Source organism: Choristoneura fumiferana, chromosome 13 (genome assembly GCF_025370935.1).
Source record: "Choristoneura fumiferana chromosome 13, NRCan_CFum_1, whole genome shotgun sequence".
NCBI classification, from domain to species: Eukaryota; Metazoa; Arthropoda; class Insecta; order Lepidoptera; family Tortricidae; genus Choristoneura; species Choristoneura fumiferana.
Window position 1 is genome coordinate 17876980 of NC_133484.1, and position 18620 is coordinate 17895599.

At 41.4% G+C, this 18620-nt stretch overlaps 1 protein-coding gene across 1 annotated transcript in view; it reads right to left on the minus strand.

The window, feature by feature from the left end:
- Positions 1 to 275: 275 nt before the first annotated feature.
- LOC141434210 (cadherin-AgCad1-like) overlaps positions 276 to 18620 on the minus strand; it is a 28964-nt gene continuing 10619 nt past the window's right edge. The window contains exons 12-36 of the mRNA XM_074096571.1: positions 18273 to 18390; positions 17623 to 17727; positions 16110 to 16279; positions 15104 to 15279; positions 14125 to 14299; positions 13283 to 13484; positions 12694 to 12835; positions 12225 to 12351; positions 11747 to 11811; positions 10899 to 11020; positions 10123 to 10356; positions 9168 to 9293; positions 8451 to 8568; positions 8068 to 8165; positions 7629 to 7761; positions 6982 to 7083; positions 6154 to 6317; positions 5880 to 5978; positions 5318 to 5510; positions 4535 to 4644; positions 3838 to 3995; positions 3210 to 3416; positions 2329 to 2493; positions 1387 to 1498; positions 276 to 742 (exon numbers count right to left, since the gene is read on the minus strand). Coding sequence (XP_073952672.1) covers positions 641 to 742; positions 1387 to 1498; positions 2329 to 2493; positions 3210 to 3416; positions 3838 to 3995; positions 4535 to 4644; positions 5318 to 5510; positions 5880 to 5978; positions 6154 to 6317; positions 6982 to 7083; positions 7629 to 7761; positions 8068 to 8165; positions 8451 to 8568; positions 9168 to 9293; positions 10123 to 10356; positions 10899 to 11020; positions 11747 to 11811; positions 12225 to 12351; positions 12694 to 12835; positions 13283 to 13484; positions 14125 to 14299; positions 15104 to 15279; positions 16110 to 16279; positions 17623 to 17727; positions 18273 to 18390 — 3523 coding nt within the window. The 3' untranslated portion in view covers positions 276 to 640. The remainder of the gene's footprint in view (positions 743 to 1386; positions 1499 to 2328; positions 2494 to 3209; positions 3417 to 3837; positions 3996 to 4534; positions 4645 to 5317; positions 5511 to 5879; positions 5979 to 6153; positions 6318 to 6981; positions 7084 to 7628; positions 7762 to 8067; positions 8166 to 8450; positions 8569 to 9167; positions 9294 to 10122; positions 10357 to 10898; positions 11021 to 11746; positions 11812 to 12224; positions 12352 to 12693; positions 12836 to 13282; positions 13485 to 14124; positions 14300 to 15103; positions 15280 to 16109; positions 16280 to 17622; positions 17728 to 18272; positions 18391 to 18620) is intronic.

The window sequence follows — 18620 nt, forward strand, 5'->3', positions numbered from 1 at the left end:
ATAGTTGGATCTCTGGAACAGCACTTGCTAAGTACTTTTTATTGAGAACTTCTCACGGGATCGTCGGGATAAAATCTCGAAACGAAATCTGAACCGCTAACTTAGAAGCGTCATGATTTTATGCAACGTTATAGGTTATGAAGATCACGATAGGTATGGTTTGAAGTAATTCCCTTGGGATCTTCTGCGAGATCCCAAAATCTTAATTGAATACCAAATATATGATTAATGCAAGCGGAGTTACAGGTAAAAAGTCTAGTAAATAATAAAAGTAGTAAAAAAATAAAACATGCATTTATTTCTTATTTATCACATAGGTTCTGTACATTTTTACAACATTATGCTTAGGTACCTAATTAGTTACGTAAAATTTAAATACATTTAAATAATGATTAACAATAAAAATATACATGAAGTAGAGTACGATAATAAAAATTAGAAGATGGCTAAAATTTGTATACTTTCCTGTAAAACTGTTGTCATAATGACTGAAACAGTTAAATAGAAAAAAATCTTTGATTTGAACACACTCTATTCATTGAACATACTTTCTTTATCTAATGTTTATTTGGCGTTCACCGGTTGAAAACAAACACCTCTAGATTTAAAAAAAAGTCTACGGTTCTTATACTAGGTTAGGTTAGTTTCTTTTGAACTGGCGGTCGGTGAAGTCTGAACTGAACGGGCTGGTGTTGAACCCGAAGTTATTGCTGTGGTTAGGGATGACCCCTCTGTGGACAGCCTGTGAATAATAACGGACATGAGCGAGAAAAGAAAAGATCTGAATGTTCAGGGCCATTATCGTGTATTCTATTGCCGCTGTCTATAGCAACAAATTGTTAAAAAATAGTTGGGAATCAAGGTCGTCTTAACTCAAGTAACCAATATAAAATGATATTAACACACTGCCATAGGTATATTTTGTTTAGAAGTAGGGCTCTTCTAACACTCATAATCATCATCATCATCATCATATCAGCCCTAGGACGTCCACTGTTCCTCCGGCTCCCTCATAGACCTCCAGTTGTTTCAGTTGGAATTGACCGTAAACTCGCGGCTTTAATCAGGACATCCGTCCATCTCGTTGGTGGACGTCCTATGCTGCGCTTGCCGATTCACGAACTCCATTCGAGAACTTTCCGGCTTCGGCCATACACTACGAGTATACACTGCTAACACTGGGTTTTCGTAAATATGGCATAGGTACCTACAAATTGGAATCGCTACCATACCGATCGAGCATAGTCGTAGCCCGGTTGGAAAAATAGTCGAATGAGATATCTTAATTATTTCAGGGCAAAACACTACATTTTATGATCTCTTGTATATGTAGTTTAATTAGAAACTTAGCTAATAGTTTCAGATAGCGGAACAGGTTTAGCTTACCGGAGTGTCGAAGACGCCCTGGAAGGAGTCATTATCTGCGGGCGGGAAGAAGTCGTTCCGGAACTGCGGCAAGTCTTCGATGCCGATCAGGTCCGAGTCATCAGACGCGTCGCTAAAAAAATATAAAATTGGGACTTGATATTTATTCATTTTTATACAATATTGCCTGTGTACGTTTGAAGTCAATTTTGCTACCTAGTGTCGAGTGTAAGATTTGCAGTTGTTCCAGAAATAAAGTGAGAGATCATGGTGGATGAATAATGATCGCTTCACGACTCTAGGACAATTTTGTTTCCTCTTCCAGTTCCTTCTTCTGACAAAGGTAGGTGATAGATAGAGCTATATTTAGCTTCAAAGGTTTTTGAGGCCCGAGATCAGCCGTAGTCAAACTTTTTCCAAGGGCCACAAATGGTGTACCAAAAAATGAAATGTGTGAAAATCCCAATCTGCACCTGGACCCGCGTTGGAACTACAGCCCAAGCCCTCTCATTCTGAGCGGAGGTATATGCCTAGAATTGAGTGAGACATATATATAAAATCCGGGCGATTTAACCGAATATGTTGAAAAAAAAACCAGTGCTTAGCGGGCCTTATGTGTCGAGGTTGAATATGCTGCCTTAGATAATAACGTTAACACGTAACTCACGACGTTGACGACTAGATAGTCAAGTCGTTAGAGAACCTGAGGCTGTATTGCCTAACGTTTATAACGCTCGCAATCGCAATCAAATGACAGATTTTGCAATTTCGCATACAAAAACTGTCATTATATTGCAATGGCAAGCGCCAGAAAGATAGGCAATACGGCCTCTGACTATTAAGCTTGAAGTCATGTAAGTATGTTTATTCATTGCCTAGTACTTACCTACCCATAGTACAAGCTTCGTTTTGTTAGGGGACTAGGTTGATTGGTGTCAATTGTTCGATGATGTTTATATTTACCTCATGGCATCAAATTCTGGCGCCTTGAGGGTCTCATTCCAGATGGGGTTGGCGCCCTCCGTGGCGTACTTGTTAGTGCCGGGTGCCGCCAGCCCCGCGCGGTTCAGCCCCGAGTCCACCGAGCCGTACTTCGTCATCGACAGAGCCTCCAGCCGACGGTTTAACCTGGAAAGCAGAACTCGTAATTAAATACAAGACATTAGATCACAATTAGAGAGTCAACGGGATGATGTTACATTTTCATTAGAAATGAAAATAGGGCAGAGTCTATCAAGCTCTACACAGGATCATTTCTCTACTCTTCATAGTCATAATATCATTAATTTACGGTCTGTCAGGTTGTCCTCCCACTATAGTGAAGAAGAAAATCAACAAAGTTTCAATCATCTGAATATTTCGGCCATGCCTATGCATGAAGCAGGTGAACTCACAAGTTAGGATTACATACATACCTTTGAAATGAAAATGCTTACGGTCCTGAATAGTCCTGATGAAGAAGATAATTAGCAGTGAGAGAGAGATTGTAAGGACGTAACTAGACAGAGATGAGCTCGTGTCAAAACTCTTTTCAAGTCTCACGTCGATGATAATTTTTAATTTTGAAGATATTGAAGAGTTGAAGAGGCAAATAAAGGCGAGCGCGTTGGAGACCGTGGCGAAGTCATAAGCAGTGACGAGGCTGGCGTTAAGGGTTCTCTTTGTAGCTCAAACCAACCACAATAACTATAGGGCAAACATCTTGTTTATACTCACGCCCGTCTTCTACCGAATGTGAAGTGATAAGCAGCGAGCAAGTAGACAGTGATGAGCTAGCGTGAGATCTCTCTTCAAGACTTAAGTCAATGATGATCTTTAATATAGACCGAGTTCTCTGTACTCACGCCCGTGTTCTGATGAAGAAGGTGATTAGCAGCAGGAGACAGAGGAAGGCAAGCACGGCGGAGAGCGCAGCGAGGACGTAGATAGTAATGAGGCTGGCGTCGGAGCTCTCTTCGGGGCTCAGGTCGGTCACGAAGTCACTGAGCTGCAGGTCGCGATCGCGAAGAGCCATTTGGATGGTGAATAGCAGCTGCGTGTCGTCACGTAAGCTGTAAGTTAAAAGTATTATTTAGGAGCTTTTTAGCCTGTAATTACATGAACTTATTTCACGATTTCCGCTTGTGTTCGATCTTAGTGCTCACTGCGGCTTCTCCTATGCGTTTGCTTGTGGTTAATAAAGATATTTTAACTTTAACTTTTACTTTATCGGTAATTTGCACAAAGCAGATTAAATTTTAGGTTTCTTTTTCCGGATAAGTAGGTACGATTTAGCGTTAGCAAGGCCAGAGTGATATGACTGTAATTAAACTAGTGAGCTACATATTTATTCAGCCCCATCAGCAATGATCATCAGGTGGAGTGGGATAAAGGTTGATCGGTGGTCAGGTCAGTATTAAATACAAAAGAGTGGGGTAACAAGTCCTTGCGTTGAAAAGGACAATCTTAGTCTCAATCTCAACTGTTACGTACACTTCGATCTCGGTGGCGGGCACAGGCACGTCGGCCCGGATGAAGTGTGCGCGCACTTCGGTCCGATCCGTTTGCGCGACGCCGGCCGAGTTCGTCGCCGGCAGCACTTGATCGATGTTGCACGTCATGCTGAAGCCCGTAGAGAAGGTTTCTGCTATCTTTGTGGGTGAAATTGGGAGTCAGTACAAATTATGTTGATATAGTGAACGGACAAGAAACGAGACGGTTCATGGTTGTAAAGGATGTTTTGAGCTCGGTTAAAAAGCGGCGTAAAGGTAGGGTATAGAAGTGGCGCTTGGCGCGTAAGTGACGTATTTAAGCTACGCCTACGGCCTCGCACTCTCAGGGGCTTCGGGCTTCGCGCCTCAAAAGTTTCTCGTTTTGGTGTTCATTAAAAAATCCGACATCTAATCTGTGGTTTGCCATTATGGGGCCTCGTAAAATTTATCTTGCCTACACCAAATTTAAGTCCTACGCCCACAGGTAGGCCACATTATGAGACATGTTAAATACAAACTCCTCCAGCCACCGTAAAGGTACGTGACGCCAAAGAATAAGCAGAAAAAACGACATGGTTGGAAAACCGTTGGGAATGGTTCGGAATGAGCACACGATCGCTGTTCAAACAGCTGTCGATAGAGTACAAATTGTTTGTAATGATGGTCAACTTCCAGCAACAGAAAAAACTCATACTTACGAAGTCTCTGTTCTGTTCGATTTCATCCACAGTGTTGACAAAGATGAAAGTGACGCGGTTGAGCGACGATATCAGGTAGACCTTTACTTCAGTGGTGTCAGTCGCTCCAGCTAAAAAAGACATTGTCATTAGCCAGGGTTTCTGAAGTTGCATCCTACTAATATAATGTTATCCGTGTTGTATGTTTATCCGTTGCCTAGTATCCATAGTACAAGCTTTGCTTAGTTTGGGACTAGGTCAATTGGTGTCAAGTGTCCCATGATATTTATTTTATTTATATTATAAATGCACAACTTTGTCGGTATGTTTGTGCGTGCGTGCGTGTGCTTATGTGTTTACTCCATCACACTAAAACGGCTGAACAGATTTGGATGAAATTTGATATATAAATACCGTCTGGAACAACACATACAGGTAGGCTATTTTTATCCTGAGCTAAAGTCTAGAAACGAAATTCTGCACGAGTTTGCGCGTGTTAAGCCCATGTTGTAATATTTGATAATTCCCGTTGGGATTAAGTGTAAACCTGGAATTTCATTTCGACGGACAGGTCTAATAATGGTATAATTGAGCGAAGCTAAGCTTTACCTGTATCTTAATACTACTAGGTTAAAATAAATAAATAATATGCCGTGCATAGCAGCTGTGGGCTGTATGCCAAGCGCGAGCGCGCCACTGGTGGCAAGCAGCGAGAACGCCTCCACAGACGAGTCTATCTGCATCCTGCTGTAGTCCATGCTGTAGAATATTGTGGTCTCGGAGTGTGTTCCCTATCGGACTTACCAGCGTCCTCGGCGATAACGTCGAACTCGAACATGCCGTGCATAGCGGCCGTGGGCTGTATGCCGAGCGTGAGCGCGCCGCTGGTGGCGTGCAGCGAGAACGCCACGTCCCGGACCGCCTCCAGAGACGCGTCCACCTGCATGCTGCTGTAGTCGATGCTGTATGTTATTGCCGCGTTCTCCGAGTGCGTTGCCTGGGGATACGTCAGGTTATTACCTATATGACCTTATACCCCCTTAACCCTAGTTTCACCACTCTCTTTTTACGATATTAAGTAGTTCTTGTTACGTTACCTTACCTTATGTGACAAATATAATATGACGAATGATTTAACTTATTTTTACGTAGGTATGATTTTTTACTTTTTACGGGAATAAATGCTTTATCTGTCTTTCTTTCTCTCTGTCTCTCTCTCTTTCATTCTTCCTTTTTTCTGTCTTTTTTTCTCTTTCTTTTTTCTTGTGTAATGCTGAACCTTTTTTAGCCGAAAATATACCTATGTTAAGTTATCTTAAATTGGAACTGCGATCTCAACTTAAACGAACGGATAACCCTGCAATACCTGCACAACAAGCAGCTCCCTGCCGATGACGTCCAGTGTAGAGATGCCGGCGGTGTACAGCTCCCGGACGAACGTCGGCCGCGGGTTGGCTTCACGGACCTGATAGATATACATTTCTATTGACATATTTATTATCTTCTTGAAGTTTTAACCTCGTGCCTCGTGAAATTATGGACAATGTAAGAAAGTAAAATTTATTTTGTTTCTCTATTGTTTTACGCCACGGTAGTTTGATTTTATTCCCCAAACAATTGTATTAAAAAAGAGTACTCACGTTGACAGTGACGGTGAGGGTGGAGCTGGCAGCGGCGGGCGCGGGCGAGTTACTGGCGGCCACGACCAGCTGGTGCGACGCGGCCGCCTCGCGGTCCAGAGCGCGCACCACCCACAGCGTGTTGGTGGACGCGTCCAGCTCGAAGTGCCCGTCGGAGTTGCCATCTGCGGGCAAACATTTATTTACCCACGGGTTCCATTTATGTACCCGCTTCCAACCGAAGCAACTGGGGGTCTATGGGGGAGGCTTATGTCCAACAGTAGGGCGTCCAGGGTCGTCTTTCACATATTAGAGGCCTTGGGCGCATAGGATAATGGGGCACCTATGACCATAATAAAGCACTATTTAGTTATAGGTTATCGTTTGGTAATGGAGTAGGGACTAGGGGGCCCCAGCCCCAATGCATCGCGGGGCCCTGAGCACGTGCCCAGTGTGCCCAGTGGGTAAGAGGGGCCTGAGGACGTCCACTATGGATGAATGATGATGATAATGATTTAGCCACGGGTGAAACGTCTCGTTGTAAGTATCAGGCCGCATTGCTAAAAGAACAGATACCTAACCGTTGGGGAGAAAGATTCTCGAGTGGTGACTACGAACTGTTACTGTGTCCCAAATTAAAGATCGTGACTGTACAAACGCCGCAATGTATTTTCCCGTTGAAACCATCAAGATAACAGAGTCAACGATAAAGTAAACCTAATATTTTTTGGAATTTATTTTATTATTTTTCATACCAATGTATCGCCTGTAAATCAATTCCATTGAAGGTTATATTATTGAACGGTAACCGTGTCTGAGTTATCACCTTGATTATAACTGGGAACTCACCAACGATCCTGTAGTAAATGGGATAGCAGTCATCTGTGCACCCGTGATTTTTCAGGTCCTCAGCAAGCGATAGTTGATGCCTCTCGCCATCTACTTCTTGTTCTAGAATAAAAATAACGATTTTTTTAATCAGAGCTGCTTATAGGCATATATTATACAATGGCCAATTTTTTAGACCATTATATTTTATAACGTTATAGTTTAATACGTGGTTGAAATTTAACAAACAAGAGCACAAAGTCGCTCTTTTTCCTTAGTGCTGATAAATTTCATAATAGAGAACTAAAAAGAGTTAAAAAAAGAGTAAATTCAAGAAAAAGTATAAATCATGATGTTGACGACCTGATGGCCTAGTGGTTAAAGAACCTGACTACGAAGCTTGAGGTCCCGGGTTCGATTCCCGTGTCGGGGCAGATATTTGTATGAAAATACGAATGTTTGTTCTCGGATCTTGGGTGTTTAATATGTATTTAAGTATGTATCTATCTATATAATTATATTTATCCGTTGCTTAGTACCCATAACACAAGCTTTGCTAAGCTTACTTTGGGACTAGGTTAATTGGTGTGAATTGTCCCGTGATAAAAAAAGAAAAACATGTAATATATAAATCTGGAATGCAGTAGTCTACTGCATCTTTGGCTTACCGAAGAAAGCAACAGTATCAGTGCTCTGAGTGAAGGTAGGGTCCACTAGAGAGGGCACGAAGATCACGTTGAGTATGGTGTCCGTCCACAAAGGACCAGGGACCGTGCCACGATCAGTCGCTCGGATCGTAACCTGCAACACAAGCCGTATTATTATTTTTTCTTGGCAGTAAATAATTTTTTATTTAAAGGATATACCCCTGACCATGTCTGCTCTACTCGCCTTGGAAGGGGGTATCAGGGTTTCAATAAAAACATCTAGAGTTTTGTTATAACTTAGAGAAGGTATCCCACAAATTGAAGACTTCACTCTTCACTCTTTTCTTTTTTGAAATTCCCTCTTTTGCAAATGTATCGCCTGAGCGTATAAAAAGTACAGAGCTTTATCAATAATTGTTACTTCGGCATCAACCAAAGGCCTCAATGTTGCTTTACTTACTTGGAACTCTCTAACGTATTCGTCGAAGGTACTTCTCAGCCTTAACTGTCCACTATTCTCTCCGAGATTCTCCACTTCGAAGTACTCAATTGCATCCACTGTCAGAAAAAAAAATTGTTAACTTGCGTACATCTTTTGATAGCTATTCCTATGAACCTGGGCCCACTGCCTTTTCCTTTAACATTCCAGATCCTTTTATGAACTTCTTTTCAAAATTATCAGATCAACTGTCCAAATATTACTAAAGAGGTCCAGGACAAACCAGGAGTTTCCAAGCTGGAGGTAAAGCAGATTTCACACTGGAAGTAAAGGAGTTTCCATTCCAAACAGGAGGTAAATGAGTTCCCAAAACAGAAGGTAAACAGTAGGTAAGTTTTTCTCACCGTTGCCGCTAACGGAGAAGTCGACGACGCCGGCGTGGAGTCCATCCTCATCAGTGGCGTGCAGGTTCTCCAGGAACGCATCCCCCACCGTCACCAGCGGGCCGTTTGCTGACCTCTCCTGCAAACATTTCAGGTGTAGTCAGTTTATAGTTGGTACTAGCCAGTACGTACAGCCACCAGCATTAATAACTGCCACAGCGGAGCGTGCAAAAATATCTGGCACGTCCTACCGGTCCCAGAGTCGTATCAGATATTTATGCACACTTTGTCGGGTTATTGGTCTGGTCACTGTACCTACTGGCTTCGCATGCGTTAGCCATTTTGGTAAACGGCCGTGTTTAATATATCCATTGTTCTAGCCGAAGCCTACTTGCAAGCAAAATTTACCAAGTACAGAGTAATTTTAACTGACTGCAAATAAATCAATATATTGGTATTTGTTAGTAAAATATACGGAATAAGAAGTAAACATTAGGACTTAATTTCAATGGCAGGGTCAATGGGAGGGAACTTAAAGAAAAACATCTCTATTTTTTTTTTTCAAAAGTTGACTGGTGGCTTTTATGGTTTCGCTTTGTTTTCAAAAAAATTTTTCTATCTTAAAAAACAAACAACGATAGGTACCCGACGGACCTCACGAAACTAACGTTATCTAGGGATATTTCACCTGTCGAGAAACCCTCATTGTAATAAATTTTATTGTAAAAACATGATTACCTTGGAAAGTCGCACAGTGGTTCCGCTCAGAGGGAACACGAATACCGGGTTGTGGAAGTTGTAAGGGGCGATCTCCACCTCGTACCATTCGAAAGAGTCCAGCATCGGGTCGCCATGGTCGTAGGCCTGCGGGTGTGAACATTACGATTAAGATTGTGTGATATATATGTTCTGTAAACAACATTATACATTTTCGACAAGTTACATCTGTTGAGATGCCATTGAAATACGAACGGTTTATGTTGGTATTTCAGATATACAACACTCAAACCCCGTTAATCGTTAGTAAGAAAAAAAAAAGAAAGAAATCATTAATTTATTCGCGACAACATGGGAAAATGGATAAAATAAAATCAGTAAGTAAATAGTAGATAAGTTACTACAGATGGATTCTTCAGTAAGAACAGTTCTACCCACAGATCACACATCTAATACATATCTAGATCTGTTATCCGTGGTCCGACCATATCCTTCCATATCGAGACAAATGGGCAATTTGGTATGTCAGTATCTTGATCTTGTACTTTCAGGATTTTGCATCCTTTTTCTTTTGCATGTGTTAGTGCTAGTGTGTTAATATGTTCAGGCCATGGCTACTACTGATTCTTCAGGGATGTCCAAAATGATGATTGGTCTCTCAAAATGACTTCATTTATTGCTAAGTATAACTTGTCAGTTTGAGGCGGTGGGCGAGTATTAGCCATAAATCGCAAGCTAAGCAATCCTTATCGCTACAGAGATTATCGCAGATCTTTATGCCAATCAACTTGTACCTTGTAAACTTGTAACTACCTATGTAAAATAAATACCTACATATGCTCAGTGGCACAAAATTTGGCCCACTCCACATACAAAATTACCTATATATTTGCGGGCCAGATTTTTGCCACTCAGTATATAAACGAATGATGCAAGTTTCCGTGCTAATTTTGTACATCACGCTGCCGATACTCACCCGCACGCGAATCTCATAAGTGCCCCAGTAGCCCCTCAGATCCATGGTGGTGAAGAGTGCCCCGTAGAACTCCCAGGCGGCTAGGTCTGGTATGGTCTCGATGTCGAACAATATCGGGACCTCGATGTCGCGGTCGACTGCGCGGATGTCGACGACCTCGTACGAGACGCGGGAGTTGTTGGTGAAACGCTCGTCGCGGTCGGTAGCGTGGATCTGAGGGCTGAGACGCGCTCCCTGGAAAATAAAAATAGGCTAGTGTCCAAAAGTGATATCAGAAAATATTGGACACAAATATTTTATTTTCTTATCGTAAGAGGATACCTGTGTCCAGCAGTGGGATGTACATAGGCTGGAATGATGATGATGTTTTTTTTATTTTAGCCAGTTAAAGTTCCGCGTGACCTCACACCGTGCGATACTTTTAGCACGGCATGACGTCACTGGCCCCTGAACTTTGGTGCGCTTCCTCTTTGTAATTTTTTACTAGGAAGGCAACAGCGAGAGAGGATTTAGCGAAGAATAGTGTGGCGTATTACCACCCCAGATCCGTTTTATTATTGTTTTCACGCAAAACTAATTTTGACAATTATTTATTTATAGTACTTACAATCTTTATTTTATTTAGAAAGCAAAACCACGAAAAACGTACAAACTCTGAATGATTGACAACATACCACAAATTGGTGAAAATCGGTTAACGTTTAGGAATTGTATACCGTTATCACTGTTTGTATTTATTACAGCTTGGCCGCATTTCGCTGTGATAATAATTATACCTGTACGAGTCCCTCGGTGATCGGCCATCTTCTTTCATCAGGTGACGGCAACACTGGCGCGTTGTCGTTCACGTCTAGAAGGATGACCAGTACCTCCGTCGCCACGATGTTTGGAGGGCCCTCTGAACACACCAACCATTTTAATCAGGCAGGAGGCGTTCGTAAATGATTAATTCTACGGCCGTTACCTGTCGCATGTACCATCAGCCAAATATGTGGTCTACCACCCTAAAGTTGATAATCGTTTGCATGTCATAACTAACATAAAACAATAATGCTAATAAACGTGTCTGTCAACTTGAAAGTACGACTTTAGCGACATATTCATTTGATAGGAACTTGTTTAAAAATTGATAGACCACTTATTTGGCTGATAGTACCTATTGTATATTGCTAACAACAGTTAACATGAAATTATGCCACACCCCAAACTGATTATCGAATTAATTGGAATTGTACGGCAAGCACACTATTTATTGTTTCTTGGTCGAACCAAAATTCACGACATCACGGAGATGGGAAATGAGTCGTTAAATCGCCAAAATCGTTTGACGCATTGAAGGGTTCTTTTATCAAACATGTCGACAAAACCTTCTTAACAGCTAAGATCATTGTCCATGTTCAAACGTTTAGGGCCTGCGATAAAATCCCAATGACACCTAGCAAGGTGTCATTGGGATTTTATCGCTTCGCCATGATTTCTTTAGCCAATGTATGGAATGTCGAATAAGAGTTTAGTAGCACAGTGACATACCTCCTCGAGTCAAAGAATTATTTATAAAGCCAGCATTTGTTTGCTGAATATAAGAAAATGTTAAGGAACTAAAAACAGTGGGAATTTTTACTACCTCCTTCGGAATAAAGGTTGTCAATGAGGTTGACGAAAATCCTATGCGTGGGCTCGTCTCCATCTCTGAAATAGAAGCAGATCGTTTTAAATAAGAGTGAGAATTATAGATGGCAAGCACAGTCGAGGATACTGAATCGCGTACCAGGCTGGGACCTTTTCGTAATCAATTCGCCATGATTTCTTTAGCCGATGTATGGAATGTTGAATAAGAGTTTAGTAGCACAGTGACAAAGGTTATGTGGTATGTGGTTCAGTTTCTTTCACTGTACAAGATAAAGTGCAAACCATGGCTTACCCTAAGACATATAACAGATGGTAGATTTTTTTTTGACATTCATAAGTGCTTGTTATAGCCTAAATTGAATAAAGATATTTTGACTTTGACTTTGAACACATAAATTAAAAAAAAAAACGGTTACAGCGAAAAATTCTATGTGAATTCCTAGCTGTGGCCGATGGTGGATAATTTGTACCACCTGTCTAAAACCGCGCCGGTGGTGAACTCGATGTAGATGAGTCCAGTGTCGACGTCGACGGCGAAGAACCGCCGCAGGTCCGGGTCGATCACGTAGTTGATCTGATAGCGCACCGTGTGGTATATATCTGGGTAGTAAAAGTTGGCAAAGCAATCAAGCTGTCCATTATTAAGACTACTCATGGAAACCTTTGCTTGCACTCATACGCGTAGACATAGCTCCGGGCACTTTCATACCATCTCCTGTTTTATACAATTATTATATTAAGTATTATGTAGTTTGTCTGTAGTTAGATTATCAAAAAATATTCGATACGTGCTTTTTCATTGCAATTGTGTTTGCATTGTGTGGGTCAGCGCAATTTCAAATCTCTTCTCGTCCCATCTCGTCTCGCCACGCCTCGCTGGTGGAAAATCAATTAAGTCCATTGATGTTCCGTAATCTTTATCTTTATTTATATTCTCCTTACCATCCCTGTCCAGGTCACTGGCCACCAGCCGCACCACCTCAGTGCCATCGCCGGCGTCTTCGTAGATGCGCACCTCCGTAGGGAACTGGTCGTACTCCGCTTGCGGCAGCTTGTTGTTAGTGTCTATGATGTATATAGATATCTATGGACACAGGAATAGGTAATAGTTAGGATAGATGACACCATAGAACAATATTAAGACGAGACTAGTAAAAACTGGCCAAATGACTTTCAGTGAAAATTTTCGTTAAGCAACCGGAAGAATTAGAGAGCCGTGAGTTTGCATATACCTTCGAATGCACAACCTCGCAGTTAGTGTTCACAATATTTGGCATATTTGTAACCGCGTAAAAAAATAGGTAACCCTCGGCACGGCGCCTCGCTCGCTACTGCAAATGATGCAACGCTGATGAGCAAAAATAACGGAACTTTAAATACATGAACTGACTCGTTAGGGCTTTTTGTTATGCAGCCCAGGGCCTCGTGGATATAAAGAACCTCAGAGATCGCAGAGGCAATTATTTCATGCTTCAAATCCAGGAGTTTGATGCGATGCGCGTCGTTATGTAGGTATATTTCAATCACTCACATCTCCAGGTGTCTCCCAATACGTGGGATCGTCAGGGCAATTCTCACGGTCCTCCTCTTCGCACCGATCGCTCGCAATGACCGTGTAGTACAAATATTCCCGCGGGGGGATGTCGGCGTCGATGGCATGCTCCAGGTTGGTCGTTATCTGGCCCGTGACGGGATGAATCTGGACTAGATTGTCGGGAGTACCTCTTGTTGGACTGAAAAAAGGATTTATTTCTAAACGTCCTGTTTATTCATTACATACTTACTAACTTTAACCACAATTTAACTCATAGCGTCGCGGTCTAAGTCTAAATGGCCATAGTGGCAATTTAATTAAAATTTCTGGACTTTACTAAACTCCCGCAGGAATTCTCAAAAGTGTCTCTGTGGGCTTTATTTACTTTGTAAGAAGAATGCCGTTCATAATCCGTGTCTTGCCCAGTTTTAGAATAGGACGCACCCACCGCTTCCTATGGGTGTAGTAAAAGACGACTAAGGAGCCTAATGTGTGCGTGGGTAACAGCGCTCTCTATTGCCAATTACGAACTCCGGGCTCTAGCTCTGCGGTGTGGAAGGCAAAGGGAAAACACCACACTAGTTTCCCAAGAATATCGACAACAACGACCACTCTGTCAAGAGTGTAGCTGTATCGACTTAGATGAGAGAAGAACAATACCCGTGCAAAAGTTCAGGTCTCTAACCTAGCAATTTAGATTTCATGTCTATTAAATACCAAGAAATAGTCCACAAATCCTTTGAGAATATTGAAACCACTAAGTAGTCACAACATACATAACATATGCAACGTTTCAAGTTAAGTAAAAGCTACTAAAAATATAAAGAAGTCATACTCACACGATGCTGTACCGTATTTGGTTATACAGCGGGCCGTCGATGTCAGTAGCAAGCACGGAGCCGATGACCACGTTGCTGGTCGAGTTCTCGCGTACCCTAAACTCCGTTGACAGCGTCTCTTCGTCCCAGATAGGCCAGTTGTCGTTCATATCGATGATGATGACTGTGAACGTCACTAGAGGAGACAGGAGGTTTCTTTAAAGTTTTAGTTAAACTTCAACATCATCCATCACTAATTGACGCTCTTTTATTGACTTGCATTGTCATCTATCTAAACTACATATCCGCACCGTATGTACCAAATTTTAAGTAATTTCAAGCCATTGAAGAATTCTGTCCTGTGGAGACGATCGCGGCCGGACCACCAGAATTCAACTACGAGATTATTGTATTCTCTTCAAATTTATTTATTTAAGTGCCCAGTTCAATTGGATACCAGAGAAGTGGTCGAAAAATGGTTTGCAAATTTTTAAACAAGAACTACAATACTAACATCGGAAGCTTATTGCTTTACGGAGATTATTTTTATGTAATCTGTTTGTATTTTTAATTTCAATTCCAACTTTTTACTTTGAAAGAAATTTAAAAATTTCGAATTGAAATAAAAAATACAAAAAGGATATCTCTTGTCCGGATCAGCGGATAGTTCCAATGGAATGCCGAAAGTTTCTCGATGAGGGCTACGGTATAGATGTCGCTAGCGTCACTGCTTAAGTGGCTAAATAAGAAACAAACAAGCTGAGATATGTGGTGCATAGGGGAATTTCGTGTCTGTACCGTTGTCCAGCAGTGGTGTAGCGGTATAGCACGCGGCACGGAATGCCGAGGACCTGGGTTCGATTCCCAGTGCTTGTCTTATTTTTCTGGTTTTTCTGTGCATCTATATTTCAGTCTGTATTTTCAATTTTGCTTTACGGAGAACTAATTAGAGGTGCATTCATTTATTTCTCCTAACGTGTTTCAATATATTCTTACTTACTCTCATCAAAGTTCTGGCCTATCTCAGTCATCTCGTCGACGACTCGCACTGTGATATATAGCACCTCAAACTCCTCGAAGTCGATGGTCACGTTGTCTCTTATCTCCTTGACTATGAGATGTCCGTGCGCTGATCCGGTGTTGCCCTCGTCGTGGACCGTTACAATTTCTACACAACTGGAAAAAGAATGCTAGAAGTTGTAGTGGCATTATTGAAGATAAATTATTTCATTTAACATTAGCCTTAGCCGTGGCTTCGCTCACGTGGACATTGGGTGCTTCAATTAGAACTCCTATAGGAATTTCCGAAAGTTATGTCGTGATATCGCACTTGTGCAAAAATTATGTATCTGCACGAAGCGGATAAGAATTGTAAATCGTGTGATATCACCTGCTGCAATTACTTACTTACTAAAAAAAATACAGAGAACACGGCGCCTGGAAGGTGGAAGAAATCATGGCTGCTAAATATTAGGGAGTGGGCCAAGATCAGCAGTGAAGAGCTACTGTTTCAGATGGCTCAAGATAGGGAGAAATTTTCAGAGCTAACGGTTTGGCCTCCAGTAATGCATAGAGTGGCATTTTAAGAAAAAGATCCAGCACGAATATTAGGATATAAAGCCTGTATTGCAGAGATCCGTATATACATGCAAACCTTTGCATTTGCAATATTAATAGGATGGGAGAGCCAGAAAGCTGACGACTTTAGGGGTTTTAGGGTAATGGGACCAAGACTTGTAATGCCCCCCAATGCATAGTGCATTACAGCGTGTAGGTATAATCTGACACTCACAGGGGGCTCCATTCTTCGTGGGGCCCTGGGCATGTACCCAGAATGCCGAATGCTCAGTGGAAAAGAGGGGCCTGCTGATGGTTAGGCACTCGCAAGAATTTGAAATATGAAAAAGAATGCTCAAAGAAGCATATCTAACTTGCGAGAATTTCAAGGTTTTGTGTATGTTTTCTAAGGGATTTTTGTTGACCTAGCTACTGCGGTATTCGCTTACTCGTGGAACTCAGCAACAGGTGTCTCTCGCCCCTGCTTGGTAGCGTACGATGTCTCCCAGCCGATCTCAAAGCGCAGATACGCGGTGGTGTCGGGGTCAGTGGCCGTGATCATCGTAGTTATCACCTCGCCTTCTGGCACGTTCTCTTCCACGCTCGGGCTGCCACGAGGCTGGCAAAGAATGGACGTTTAACACTAGCACTGAAGGTGAACTCAAGGTGATTTATTTATCCTCTTTGCAGGTACTTGTATGCCAATATTTTTCAGTTGATTATTATGTCATTACTTTTCAGAAATGTCCGTAAAAGTTGACATTATTCTTTACATATCAGAAGGTGAAGTGCATAGTTTATGGTCAGCGAAAAATTAAAAAGTTAAAAAGATTGCAGGCGCGCTAGCTCGACAATAATGAATTAGCGCGCCTGCAATCAGTCACATTTTTTTTTAAAGTTAAAAAGGCCATGGTAAGTTTGGCACAAGTCGTATACAGCCAAGTCTAATGGCCGGTATCAGATATTTTGTTGGAACTCCGGACTTTTTCTATTGGGTCTGAAATAGCTTGTGGTGTTTTCGTTGGAAAAATACACCCGCAGTTTATTTTTAATGAAAAAACGCGGGAAAGCATAAGAAAAATATTGGAATAAAATTAAAATTTACAATATATTTTGAGAAAAAGTTTATTCTATTTCAGAATTATGCACCATTTTTGAGAAAAGCTTTATATTAGTCTCGGCTGGAATAGCAATTGTTGGCTTCGTATTAGTTAAACGGACTCGCAAGCTCGTCCGTTTAATACTCATACTCAGCCAGCAATTTCCTACTTCCAGGCCACGATAATAATCTACTATTATTATTCAGTTGTTATTATTTTTTAGTTGAGTATATTGATTATTTGTCAAACTAAGCTTGAAAAAATGTTGGAAGTGAAAAATTGTTTGTCATTATGTTTCAGTGTTGTATAATAAAGATTGGTCCATCTAAGTCTGAATTATAATATTTTTGCGTGCTAAGTAAGTAGGTATGTATTCTTCAACAATACATAGACACCTAATACAGAAACCTGAAATATAGTACGATACCAATGTACGGCTGGCTACCCTGTCTCTATGGGTATACCTATAGCTCTAAGAAATCCTAATTATATCTGAAGATAGAATGACTTCTACTGCTCTGGCTACTTTTGATGAACTACTGTGTATGAAGCCACACTCGTAATATTTCCCAGATACTTAATTCGGAAGTTTTCCCAGATATTTCGGAAGAAATGAACACTAAGAGTGCTGGAGGCAAAGAGAAACTAATGTTAGAATGACGGGATTCACGAGATGTTTTAAACCTTCGTCTAACTGCGGACGCGGCGTCCACTTGAAGCAATGCTTTTATGGTCACGTCACGTCACGCAGACATCGACCGCATCGCACCAGACACTTTTCGTGGCCAAAGCTAACTCTGAATAGGTACTGCATTACCTATGATGATCACCATATTGATGTTCACCAGCCCATCAAACTCACCAGTCGGAGACTCGGAGGTGTGTTGTTGATATCCTTGAGCTGTATGACCAGCTGGGTGGTCACAGTGTGGTGCCGCTCGTCCCCGAGGGTGTCCACAGCTCGCACCTGATTGAAAAGTAGATGATTTTAATGCAACTACGAATTGATGGAGCGAAGATTGATGTGTTTTTTGCAGTCCAGCCTAGGTACCTAAATGACTGTAATTTTCGTGAACTGATTGCATGATAAAAACTAGTGATTTCACAAAATGAATCCGGTGCTTACGTCCGAAAGAAGACGTTCATAGCATAGATATTAAGATAATAATATTATTATGTCAACCGCAATAAAAAAAAAGAATTGAAAAACTTTTACTTTAACTTACTTTAACATGCTTCAACTTAATTTTGATTAACGTAACCTAAACTATAACCTAACCTAACCCAACCACTAACGGAAATATTATTATTTACATTAATTTTTATTACGAATTCTCAGGCCTGACTCAGAAAATTACCTAACGATTTCTAAAAAATACAAAATCTATGCATCTGCCCGATATTGCTCAGTCTCTTTGCTGAGTCTGCCTGAAAAGTAAACCACATGTTTCGCTTCCAGTTGGAGTACACAGAAGTTTTTACTATCTGCCAATCAGGAATCGTATCACTCACCTGCACAAAGAGTTCGTTCTGGCGATGATAGTCGAAAGCATCGTCAATAGAGACACGAATTTCTCCGGTGCTCGAGTTTATAGACAGATACTCCCCAGCGTTGCCCATCAGGGAATGCCTATCAAAAGAAGCACGAGATCAATACCAGAATAAATTAATAACAACGATTGAGACAAAATTCTGATAAATTTAAACACAGTACAAATGTATGCACAAAAAAATTATGAAAAATGTTGGGAAAACCCCTGACTTTGTCACTTCAAAGCTCAATATCTCAAAAACGGCTGAACCGATTTTCTGAAACATATCTAAGAACCATCGCCAGAAACCCTGATTTCAAATAAAAAA